Source organism: Anser brachyrhynchus, assembly GCF_964034855.1.
Source record: "Anser brachyrhynchus genome assembly, chromosome: 7".
NCBI classification, from domain to species: Eukaryota; Metazoa; Chordata; class Aves; order Anseriformes; family Anatidae; genus Anser; species Anser brachyrhynchus.
Window position 1 is genome coordinate 17,386,741 of NC_137701.1, and position 12,833 is coordinate 17,399,573.

Here is a 12,833-nt window from a genome sequence, read left to right on the forward strand (position 1 = left end):
TAACAACAATTATTAGTTTTTCAGCAAAAATTCTTGGATTGTAAATGGATGTAATTAATATAATTTAGTTTACCTTTGGTATGCACTTGATAAGGGAAAGAATTTTTATACAACAGTCTGACAATGTGATTGATCTCCTTGTCCCATTCTGCAATCACTGAATGCTTCAAAGGTTGTTTAATGCAGCCCAATAGTCATAGTCATATTTGGAGCTGTTGAAATTACAGGGAGAACCTGAAAGCTGTTTTCCCTCAGTACAGCTCTGCTGGTTTGGGAGATATGCCTGCTTTACCTCAAAGTCTCAAATAGTCTAAAAAATAAGCACTTCAGTTTAATACCGGTGCCCAGTCACACAGCCCATGTGAACTCAGGGCTGTCGTACCTCTTTGCACCTCATTTCTAGTGACAACATAAAGCTATTCAAAGATGTGAAAACCATAAATAAAACACAAACCCTTCCTTTCAGAAATCACTTTTGTTATTGTTACCATAGGAAACTCCATAGTCAGAAATTAATTTAAGGTGTTAAGAATCATCAAGCTATCCAAGTTCTTAAAAGCTGTTCCTTCAGCAGTGATGTGGTGGAGCACTGAGCTGTAAATAAGGCTGATACTGCCAGAGGCTTTGCACTTAACCGTGCATCATCTGTTCTCTGGTAGCACGGCATTGATAACCACTCAGTGATCAAGTTGTGCTTTAGTTTGTTCCATGTGTGTCTCCTAACATAGCCACTTGAGGCTGGAAATTGCACAACTCTTTCTTTTAGGTTCTTCAAGATGAAAGGGACCATAAGTATTTCAAGTATTTACTATTCTCTTACTTTTATAAAAGAGAATCAAAAATATCTAGACTGCCAGAAACAATTTTTCCATTATGCTCTTTTCCAGGCTGGAAGTATGTTTTGTTGTATGAGAAGGTGAAATCTGTATAATAATAATATAATCTTTTATAAAATCAAATCTCAATTTGTGGGATGAGAAATTAGCAAATTCCTTAAAAGAGCTCTGGTGCAGGGCTGTGTAGAGCAGCAGTGGCCACTTTACAACTGGTGTACTGTGTTTTGGTTGTAAGTAGTTTGTGTAGGGCTGCTGCTCAGCTGGGGGATGCCAGGTATGACCAAGTAACAAAGATAGGCGTGAAGCATACATACACACACACAGAGAAATGTATTCTCAGTAAATAATATATTATTACTTCTGAGCAGATTTATTTAAGTACAGGCAGAAAATGTAGGATTGTAGCAGAACTCTCTACCTAAAAGCTTTTGGCATATGTGATGGATAGGGCTCCTGCAGGTGTCTCCCATACATAATCTAAATCTTGGATAACCTGTAAATTTTATTTCAGTTGCTATTTGAACAAGCTGTTGTGAAGCAGAAGTTTATTGCAGATATACTTTGTGCATCTTCAGTGATAAAAACTGTAGGTAGGCATGTTGTAGGATGTAAGTAGAAATAGCTATCATCGATACAGAAAACCTATATCATTTAGATTTCTAGGTTTATACATGAGTTTTATAATTCTGCTTGTTTTTATTTTTATTAGGAATCTGAATTAAGAAACATGAATTTTAATTTATTTTTCCATTAAAAACAGCACCTATATTTTCATCATAAATTCCAAGTGAAGACTTCTGTCTAATGTGTATGGAAATCATCGCACACTCTAGAGAAAAAAAAAAAAGTGATTTCCTTGCTGTAAAAAGCAAGACCTATTGGTACTTTTTAGTATGGTAAGAGATCATTTTAAAATACAAATTTCTAAAGTACAAATATATATATTATAAAATTATAAACACTTGACAAATTACAAAGTAAGCAAAGTGAATTCTCTTAAAAGTACCTTGTTAACCAAACTGCTTAATGAAATGATGAAATGGTTAGGGGAAAAAAGTTGTGTTGCTTTCTGTATGGCTTGCACTGATGGTCAGTCTGTGCGTGGGGATGGAGCATTGATGTGCCATTATTAGGAACCAGGAGAGGATACAACTGCACAAATGAAATGCAGGTTGAGTGTCACAGGGAAGAAGGTGTATGGCAGCGGCTTTGCCCCTTCTTGAGCTACGTGACAGCAACAGTAGTGAGAGACACATGAACTACACAGGGCGGTACATCACTTGGGCTGGCAGGGAGCTAGAACCAGTTAGATTTATGGCTGTCAGATGTTATCCTAAGCTGTTTTCTAACTTGGATACGTAAAGCCAAAACGAGGTACTACTAAATAAATATATAAGTTTTGAATTTTAACATGGTGCTGATGCAGACATGAGGCAAACAACCACAAATATATGAAAACAACTTCAAAGCAGAATTGAAACAATGTAAGTAGGCAACAAGAGCATTGGTATTACTGAGCCCAAAGCAATACTTAATTAGCTTGCTTTATTTTTTCCTTGGGCTCTATTTCAAAATAAATTCAGGCTTTAGTAAGAGCTCGAAATGAACCACTGATTTATTTCTCTGGAGTCCTGAGGAAAAGGCAGACTTAATTAAAAGGCAGACAGAAATTTAACACAGATGAAATATGGCCTTCTGTGTGGAAAACGAACATAGTCCAGTACAGTGCAACAGTATGAATTAGATTTTCGATGGACTCCTTGCATGTGAGTTGCGATGTGGGCATTTCAAGTTGACCCTGGGTCAGACTGAATCACAGCTGCAGCTTGCTGGGAGGAGACTGACACTGTCTGGGTCTTCTGATTCCAGTTCCCTTCTGCGGAGCTGTAGGATGGTGATCGTCCTGCTTTCTATATACATATGATCTGCATTTCCTGTGCTTTGCACAGTTGAATACTTGGTAGGCATTTGTCTCAAACAAAACTGTAGGTAATGGTGTTTTGAATTCTGTAGACTGAAAACAATAAGCTATTATCCAAAGCCCATTTGGGGAAGTGCAATTTTCTGATTTAGAAGGCAGAAAAAAAAAAAAAAAAGGCAATTCTTGCCCCACTGCAGTGATAAATATGCACTTAGCTCACTGTACTTTCTGTGGGAGTTAAACTGTCTAATAACCTTCCAGTTACAACAACTTTTGAAGATTAAGCCACTGCATTAAGCACTTACAACAGTGGAAGGAAACATCAACTTAAATAGAGGCATGTATCTCTCCTTGTAAACACACAGCCACGTGGAGCTGATCAGTGTCAGGAAGCTCTCCAAATGAAAGAATTACTATGTGAACTCTAGTTCTTTCCAAAAGCCGAGACACTGGCAGAATTTTGCCCAGCTGGATGCTGCTAACTTCTCTCTAGTTTTCCAGAAGTTTTCTTGTCATCCCGTTACGCATTATGTACTCTAGAATTGCTTTGTATTATGAAGAGTGAAAACACTGTAAACCTTGGGAGTATTTTAAATATTGACGTACTACATCAGCTGGCATTTGAGCCTCAGAACTAAATATCCCTTAATGGTGGCTGGCGAAGTGAGGAGAAGTGGGAAATGAAATCTAGCATTTTTCAATCAGCTTTTAAATTCAGCAATGGAAAGCTGTCACTCTCTGACGGTGACTGGTGACCTATGTAAAATGGATCTTTCTCCATTGTTTAGGATCCTATTTTACAGGCACTTAATTGCAAAATCCACAACTGCAAATCTGTTCCTCTGTGCAACAGAGGGGTTGCACAGGGAGGCTGGGGGCTGTGGGCAGAAGAAACCTGTGCAGTGCCTGCATGTGGGGCAGTAGTGAGGGCCACCCCTCTCTGCTGGGCTCCTCTGTCCAGAGCAAGCCCATCTCAGTCTCCAGGGAGTGTTTCAAAAGCACCAAGTATGTATGCTTACATCAAAAAAAAAAAAAAAACAAAAAAACATGGGAAACAACATAAAACAGACCAAGCAGAAGTATAGTCTATATATACACTAACATAAGGCTTGTGGTTCTGCAGGTGTATTTTTCTTTTATGGCCTGAAAGGCAAAATACCAAGGAACCTTCCTCTGCTTGATTCAGGCCCCCACGCATTTGGACATGATACCTCTTGCAGTCTGGCAGTGTATCACATAGAACAACAACAAGAAGTTTATTATCCTGTAATGTGAACTCACAAATGGCAGCAGTTCAGAACACTTTCCCTGTAGATATTAGCACTGCTGAGAACTTTCCATACTGAAAACTCTTTAATTTAGCATGTTAGCAGATGTAATTTATCAAAACCCTCTGTTTTATGAACACTCACAAGTCATATGCTGTTTGAGGTTTTTGCAGATGTAACTGATTACTATAGTGACATTAAAATTGAATAGTCTATGAACTGTGATTTAACATCACTTTCTTTTGTCATACATTATCAATCAAAATACTTTCAGAATCTGGCTTTATCATATATTCAGTCCTAATAGCAGGCTTCATACTTGATCATTTTATGTCCTATATATTTCATATTGTGTAATTTCAAAGTATTTTTATAGCTGTTTTAAAAAATAATCAATTCTTTTATTAGAATTTCCTTTCTGCTGTTTTTTAACAATTTAAAATTGATGTAATGCAATGCACTTCTGGGAAATATGCCAAAACCCGTGCATTTTGAGTATCAAAATGCCTGTTCGTGGTTCACATGCGCTCTCAATTTCTTGTTGTAGGGGGTACAATCCTGTTTTCAGAATTCTTGGTAACGCAGCATTGCGGTGATGCACAGAGTGATGTTACAACAGAGTCTGGTAGCTGTAAACATATATTTCAAGGAGCCGTATTTAAAAATAACTGAGTGTTCAAAATAGAACCTAGCTTTTAAATTAGTTCAACACATTTTAAACTATGCCACAGGTTTCAGATGCGATATAAGTAATTTTGAAGAGGTCGCTGTTATGTGATTGTACTTAGACATTCGTTCCTGTTGCAGTTACTTAATACTTTAGTGTTCTTTTGAATCTGAAGGACATGAAAATGTCACATCTTAACCAGAAGAAACTGTCATGTAAGTCAAGGCAGAATCTAGCAGTGGTCATAAAGAACGACTAAGGACATTACTTTAGTTATACAAAGCCATTTAAATATTAATTGCTGTGGGTGAATGAATAAGAAATGCTCTTCTCATCCCTCTCCAGATTTTCTTCTCTGAAGTAGAGGGAACAGTCATCTTGTGGACTTAGAGAAATGACAGTACTGATAAATTTGTGGTATTCCTCACTACAGATTAAATGTTTTGAAGTATAAAGTATAAATGATGTGTATGAAAAAAATACAATGTAAATGTAGCTATATGAGTTTCTAATTTGTTCTGATAAAACAAGAAAGAAACGTTAATTTTGAGAAGATGCTAGTCTGCATCATCATATACATATTACTTTACGCACTTTACCCTATATGTTTTGTATCATGTCCTATCTGGGCTTGTGCTGCAAGTGATGGAACTACGATTAATCCTAAATGTAGAGCTGGCCTTTGATATTGCATTAATCTCAATGTCTAGGCTGATATTGGTTGGTCTTTAATAAAATTAGATCTACAGTCCTTTTCTATATATTAAAAAAAATATATCTTTAAAATGCAAATTGGCAGATGCCAGTGTTATTTAATAGAATTGAAACTTTGTGATCTTTTGTTCCACTGATGGTGGCAGTTTGTTCAGAGTGACAACAGGTCCCAGTCTGAGGCTTTCATTTCATGTGTCCATTTTGTCAGAGCTGCTCATACCAGCAACACTGCACTTTTCCCCCTCTCATCCACTGTACTTTATAAGTGAGCTGGTACCAGTACAGCTTGTGGTCAGGAGGACTGCAACTGAATAGTTTAAAATGCAATGAGTTCTTGTAGACAACACATAGGCAAGGACAATTTGAATATTGGCTCTGGTTCAAAGTTCCTCTTTAGGCACATTTAAGACATTTAATCTCTCTGCCTTGTGATTACCATCTGTAAAATGAAGTAATACATGCCTACCTGTCTCATAAGAGCACAGATTATTGATTCATGGTTGTGAAGTGATAAAGGAATTTGCTGAATGCACATCGGAGCCATCAGATCTCTGGATGTGTGGGGAATTGTTCTTGGAAAAATCTAAAAATATTAACAGCTGTGCTCATGTGTATAGCGTAGCACCATACTCAACCCTAGCTGAAAGGAAGGATATCATATGTCAAGACAGTGCAGGAGCCTTTTAGTGTCCTCCCAGTGACTTTGAGAAATTCGAGCCATTCCAAAGGCAATATATTGCTTTTCAGGAGTATTTTTGTAATCCCCAGTACAAAGCCTCACGTGTTTCTAAGCACTCTTCAGTCTTTAACCCTGGCTGCCTTTGAGCTTTCTTGGGCTCCTTTCAGCTGGCCAGAGCTGCAGCATGACAGCAACAGCAGCTGGCATGACTTTGTTGAAGTCATTGGTAATGGTAAACTTAAAAGCAGGAAAGTCATTACACACATTTTGTGGTTGGATTTTAACAAGACTTCAAGGATGCTGCTGTCCTGTATAAAATTGGATGACTTAGGCCCCTGTTGTGTTAGCTTCACTAAAACCACAGGACTATTGCTGTATGATTGTTTGTGCGCAGCATATTTGACAGATATTTTGCTTCTTTTAGAAGACAAAGGGAAAGCAAAACCCAGTAGTGCAAGTCAGAATTCCAGTACAGAAGTGGGTGCTTTTCTTCCAAAGCCTGGGGCGGCAGCAGCGGCACCTGTAACACCTGCGTCATCCTCCAAGAGCACAAATGGGGCTCCTAGCACAGTGTCTGAGTCAGAAGAGGAAAAGGCCAAAAAACTACTTTACTGTTCATTATGCAAAGTGGCTGTAAATTCCCTGTCACAACTAGAAGCGCACAATACAGGTGAGTAGGTACACAATGTGAGTGAGTTTTGTGTTAATTTCCAAAAAATGTAACAATGTAACAAGCTGTTTTTCTGATACTGTGGTAGCCAGAATTCACTGAAGAGTCTTTTAGTTAAAACTTACAATGGCAAGTTGCTAAAACTTTTGTGTTAATGGCAATTTGATGTGTGATGCTTGATATTTTAGTAAAGCTCTCTATAAATTTTAGAACTGTCTGTCAAGTACTCTGTAAGCTTTTAGCTGACAATATCCCTACAGTTCATGTTACTTTATCATATTCCATGATATCTCCATTGTGGTTTCTGTAGCACCAAGGTTTCTAAAATGTCAGTTATCTATCTATCTCTTTCATATTTGAGCTGTCTGTCTCTGGTGTCTGCTTTTTGCTGGCACAATTTTTAGTAACTTTTGTTATTTGATATTTTTGCGATTTTTAGTGTGGGCTCCTTAAATTTCCTAGATGTCCTAGAATCTTTGGATTATTGAGAATCAGCTATGCTCTCCTCATTCCTCTCATAAATCTTTTAAAAGGCCACAAGCAGCAATCCCTAATGTACTCTGGCTGCTCTGTGATGTGCTGGTGATGTAAAGCTTGTTAACAAACCATTGAAGCTGGTTTTACAGCTGTAATCCATTTTTGAAATGGCCAAAGCAGCCTTCTTCTTCCAAATCGAGGATACTTATTGCAGTCTCCATCACTTCCACCACCTCTGATGACAAGCTGTGGTAATAATTGTGTGCCTGTACAGTCTCTCATTTTACACCTTCCTGGATGGTCCCACAGTCACCATTCTGTTTTAATTATTAAAATTTTTAGAAATATGTGCTGCTCTTAAATCTGCCTTCCTCCACTTCAGCAGAAGTCAGTATAGATTTATTTCCGAGGCACCTGTACTAGAGAAATTGCCATGATGGCCTGTGCATAAAAGTATTGTCAAAGAGATTAATCCAGAAAACTCCTGTCTCTGGTTAGTGTAGTCTTTCTTTACACCTCAAGTTTCAGGGTGACCAGGACCTCCTATGGATTCAGGGGAAATCTTTAAGATAAGTATTTCCTCATTGATTGTTTATCAGTTCCCACATTTAAAGCCAAAGGTTGAATTCTGGCCCTGGATAAGTCCAGGGAAAAAATTTAATCCAAGTAACAGAGCCGATATGTCATGCAGTCTCTTTTCTTCCACATATCATCCATCTGTATTGTGGCTGCTGGCTTAGTCACAAATTCACAGATTTTGAATGATCCCTCTGGTTTTTCTCTTGGCTAATGCCCTTTTCCTGCTGTGATACACTAGCTTCTGGATTTTGTCAGAAGGGTTTTGGCAAACACCAGGCCATGCAGCCACACGCTGCCGCCAAACAGGAGCAGCAGCCCAGTGTCCCTGCAACTCCTTTCTGTACAAATGTTTCTTCTGTTGTGCTTCCCCTTGGATTGAGGAAGTGGGAACAATGCTGACCAAAAGCAAGGTCTTTGTTAATCCTGATCTGTGGTAGTTCTGACTATTCTGTCTTGAAAATAAATGTTACAAGAAGTGCCATGGCTAATGGACAAGGTTGTATGATGCTGATCATTAATTCATCTTCAATCTGCGTGCCCATTAGGCTCCAAGCACAAGACAATGGTCGAGGCTCGAAATGGTGCTGGCCCCATTAAGTCTTACCCTAGACCTGGATCCCGGCTGAAGGTTCAGAACGGCAATAAAGGCTCAGGACTGCAGAACAAGACATTTCATTGTGAAATCTGCGATGTCCATGTTAATTCAGAAATTCAGCTTAAGCAGGTAGTTTGTGTGTGTCTGAGGCTTAAATCTGTTGTTAGTTATGTTGCAATATTATAGGTGGGATACAGATCTGTGTGAAGATGTTTTGCCATAAAATGAACTTTTATGAAGTATTTCTTTTCCATCAGCCCACAAATATTTCTAAATATCCACTGAATTCACCTAATTGTTACAACTGGGGAAAAAAAAAGGGGGGGGGAGGGGTGACTTGGGAGTTGTAAAGCAGAGGTGGACAAAATGTCAGTATCAATGAATAGCACAGTAGATCTAGTTTAAAAGTTTTCTGTGGCTCAAGAGGTTTGGACTTTGGTCCCCTAACAACCAGAAATCCTGGGCCGAGGCTCTTTGAATTTCTATTTTGGTTCTGGTTTAATCTGTTAGGATATTTTTTAATAATCTTTGAATCCAAGAGGGACAATGTGACTTGAATCTATTGGTTTAGGACAGTCAGTGGGAGGGTAATACCAGGGATATGTCTCAACTGTGTGGAGCAACGTTATCATTAGCGCTGCAATATCAGCATAGCTGCATGAAGATGCAGCTCTGCCCTGACCAAGCCAATGAACCCTGGGTTCAGAGCAATGCAATACAAATTTGTTGTTTCTGATGCCCAAACTGGGATCTCCAACTGGACTGTGCTGTGCTGTGTGAACGTGTGCTCTCCTTCACGGTTATTTCAGTTATCTCTAAGACAGTATTAAATTGCATGGTGTACACATATCCCTGGGTACTGGTTCTTCCTTCAGTTAATATTGAATTATTTATGCAACTGAACAGCATCAGAGAGACTGAAGTTCGCCTCCTATGTCTGAATATCCTTATGACCTAGTGATTACAGCTCGGCCTAGTTCAAAGCTCCTCAGGTAGAAAACGGAAGTACTAACCAAAATACCAATAATTTGCAGAGCCTGTCTTGGATCACAGAATTTGCTGTATTTGATTAGTTTCTCATTCTCTGTTTGATGTGCTCCAAATGGTTATGTTTAATTTAGCAAAACTCATCTTTGCTCTCTCTAAAGAACCTACTTTATCTTACAAACAGGGGCTTAGGCATACCCTGCTGATAAATCAATCTGAAACTCAAAGTTGAAAAATGTTTAACCAGTTAATTAAATGTGAGGATATTTATTTCAGCACATTTCCAGCCGAAGGCATAAGGACAGAGTTGCAGGAAAGCCCATGAAACCTAAATACAGTCCTTACAACAAACTGCAGCGCAGCCCGAGTATTTTAGCAGTAAGTATTTTTATTTCTCATCACTGTCTGTGTGAATTTGTGACCTTGGGGACTCCCACCACACAGAGACAGGAGCATGACAGACCTGACACTTGCACAGAGCTTCTCCCCCTGCAGGCTGAGTCTGCGCTGGGATCAGATTTGAAGATAGTTATGTATGCTGTCTGCCCCATCAAAGGCATGCAGACAACTCTGGGAGTGTTATTTACTGCTAGGAAGGAGGGAATAATCAGTGGGATGTGGAATGTGAACCACATGCCCTGTGGAAAGTTATCAGCTCTGTTGCATTGGTGCATTTCTTGAAGTCTGAAACATATATATTCTGTCTTTCCAGGCACCTGAGATAACTCTCAGTTATGATGGATGCAGTCAGGGAAAAGGACGTATGATGTTAAGATATAAAAATACTAATGCTCATTCTCTCTATGCAGCAAAGCAGAGGGCTGAGCAGATGTATTATGTTGCTGCAAAAGAGTCATTGGTTCTTTAGGAGAATCGATTGCCTATCAGCATGCTTGGGCAGTGTCTGTCACTGACTATCAAAGCACCTCGCCTCCCTCTGTGCCCCCTGCTGTTCCCCTCTCACACCCACCTGCATTTCCAAGAATTCCCCAAGCTGGCTCTGCCAGTCCAATGCAGCTCAAGTTCAGGCTGGCTGCAGCACAACACGTATTGTATGTTTATTTGCTCGTGACTCAGCCTGTATTTTATTCATTAGGGGAAAGTGCATGCCATCTATGGTGCAAAAACAAGTCATAGGCTGGAAAAAGAGACATGCAAATGTGTGTGTGCAAGAGTAAGCACTCAAAAGCCTTTAAAAGCTGAGCTACTAATGGGTTTCTCTAATTGTATAGAGGCAAATGAAAATGCTGAGGGCTTTTTGTGAGTCTCCCTATTCAATAACCTTCCCCATTTGTGTGCACCATTTTATAATGTATCGGGTATGCAAAGGCCTCCACTAACAAAGGAAGGATGTGAGCATCTTTGCCCCACAAACATGTATGTGATTATGATACCTGCCATTTTCAGTGAAACTGTATTGTATATGTTTCTGGTTAGTTTTTTCACCACAAGGTAGTTCTGAGTGATAAGTTTCACCACAAGCTAAGCTGAGTGATAAGTTTTTTTCAGAAAAATTTTATGGGGTATTGATCTTAAAACGTGTGTGTGGGTGTGGGTGTTGATAAGAACAGCTCTGCATCAGCAGGTAAAAAGATGGCTGAACTAATATCAGCTTCCCAGTCTGACCACTAGACTTTTCTACAATTTATTTTTGCAAGTGAAAAACTTGACTTTTTACATTGAAGTCTTAGTTGTGTTTATATATATATATATGTATATATTTTCACACAGTAATGATTTATGTAATTTATTGTTGCTCACTTGCAAATTATGCTCCCTTCTGAACCTGCCTGACTGCCCTACTCTTGAGATTTGCGTGTTGTGGAATATAGTTTAGTTGCTTTAATTGCCTCAAGAGCAAGAGGGCAGTGTGGGTGACACCCCTGAGCAGCCTACACCAGGCTCTGTGCATCAGGGTTCGTTCCTCCCCTATGAATGGTCGTGGGGAGAAATGTACTTCACTACCTTTTTTGTTTGCTTTATTCCAGGCAAAACTTGCATTCCAGAAGGACATGATCAAGCCTCTGGCACCTGCATTTCTTTCCTCTCCGCTGGCGGCGGCTGCGGCAGTGTCATCCGCTCTGTCCCTCCCTCCCCGTCCCTCCGCTTCCCTCTTCCAGGCACCGGCGATACCCCCAGCTCTCCTCCGGCCGGGCCACGGTCCCATCCGTGCAACACCTGCCTCGATACTTTTTGCACCGTACTGATTTGATCGACGTAAACAGGAGATAGCTATGGCCAGTAGAAAGGGTGAAAGAAAAGCGAGCAAGGGGTCTTTCCCTTTTGAAATGCCATTCGGCGTGACACCTCAACCAACCGCACCATAAAAGTCATCACTGATGGTACTGCATTTGGAGTCTAGACAGCTCTCTTTCTCAGTCTCTCTCTCTCTCTTTTAATCCAAATAGACAGTGATTTACTAAAAATTAAATGCTCATAAAATTATATCATTAAAGATTCATGTATCTATTAATTATTATTTTTTGCAATGTGTATGACGCACCTTGGAAACAAGGAACGTAAAATATTTTCCTGGCAGACTTGAAAACTAGGGTCTTCCTCACTCACACTTGTGTAAATAGCTCTCTGGAAACCAATGGGATATAATCTAGTGTGGAAAAAGATAGATCAGCCAAGTGCTTGATCGTGGGTAACATCTCAAAAACGAACTGTGTCCTTTTCTTTTCAACGTGCTCTTGTTGACAGGGATTGTATACTGTCCTAGGCCCCAGTACTGGTGTATCTTGTGTAGTACTAAAGATGTATCACATCTGATTTTAAGATTTTTCGTTTCTGTGCAGATGTTTGAAAGCAATGCAGCGCTGAAGGTTTTTGTTTTGTTTTGTTTTTTAATTCTTTTGTGTCACACTTTATTTAGAGAGATTAAAACTAGAAAGCCATATAACATATAGTTAAGATTACTACTTGTTTGCTACTTTCATTTAACTTATTTTTTTTTCCTCACTGGTGTTGCTAAGCAATGTTTAAAGAGAAAAAAAAAAAAGCTTTTCAGTTGCACATTACCACAGCTCACATGCATTGTTCAAGAAGACAATGGATCCATGTATTTGTACGTAAATATCCTCTTTCTTCATTTCTAACTAGTTTCCTTTGTAACGATGCTGCATAATGTTGTGGCTCCCTAATGCAATAATGTACAGAACATGAAATATTTATAATTGACTGTCTTATCTGTTTACTGAATATATTGCAGTAATGCCCCTCCTCTCTTCTTACCTCCCCAACCCTTTTATAAAGGTGATCTCAATATGCAGTACTCAGACTGAAGTCATTATGTGACAATGGGGGAAAACATGGAAGAAAGGAACAAAAAAATATATAGAATTAACTTTTAGAGCATCTTTATCTGCAATCCATAATAGTAAAATGTCTGTGTATTTTTTTAAATGTATCTTTTCAATAAAATAATAAGGAAAATA

At 39.1% G+C, this 12,833-nt stretch overlaps 1 protein-coding gene across 12 annotated transcripts in view; it reads left to right on the top strand.

Annotated features, from left to right (window-relative positions):
* The window catches only part of ZNF385B (zinc finger protein 385B), a 170,422-nt gene extending 157,589 nt beyond the window's left edge, over window positions 1-12,833 (top strand). For all 12 annotated transcript variants that reach the window (XM_080600694.1, XM_080600695.1, XM_080600698.1 and 9 more), the window contains 4 exons: window positions 6,510-6,755; window positions 8,357-8,535; window positions 9,670-9,771; window positions 11,382-12,833. In XM_080600694.1, coding sequence (XP_080456820.1) covers window positions 6,510-6,755; window positions 8,357-8,535; window positions 9,670-9,771; window positions 11,382-11,600 — 746 coding nt within the window. In that variant the 3' untranslated portion in view covers window positions 11,601-12,833. The remainder of the gene's footprint in view (window positions 1-6,509; window positions 6,756-8,356; window positions 8,536-9,669; window positions 9,772-11,381) is intronic.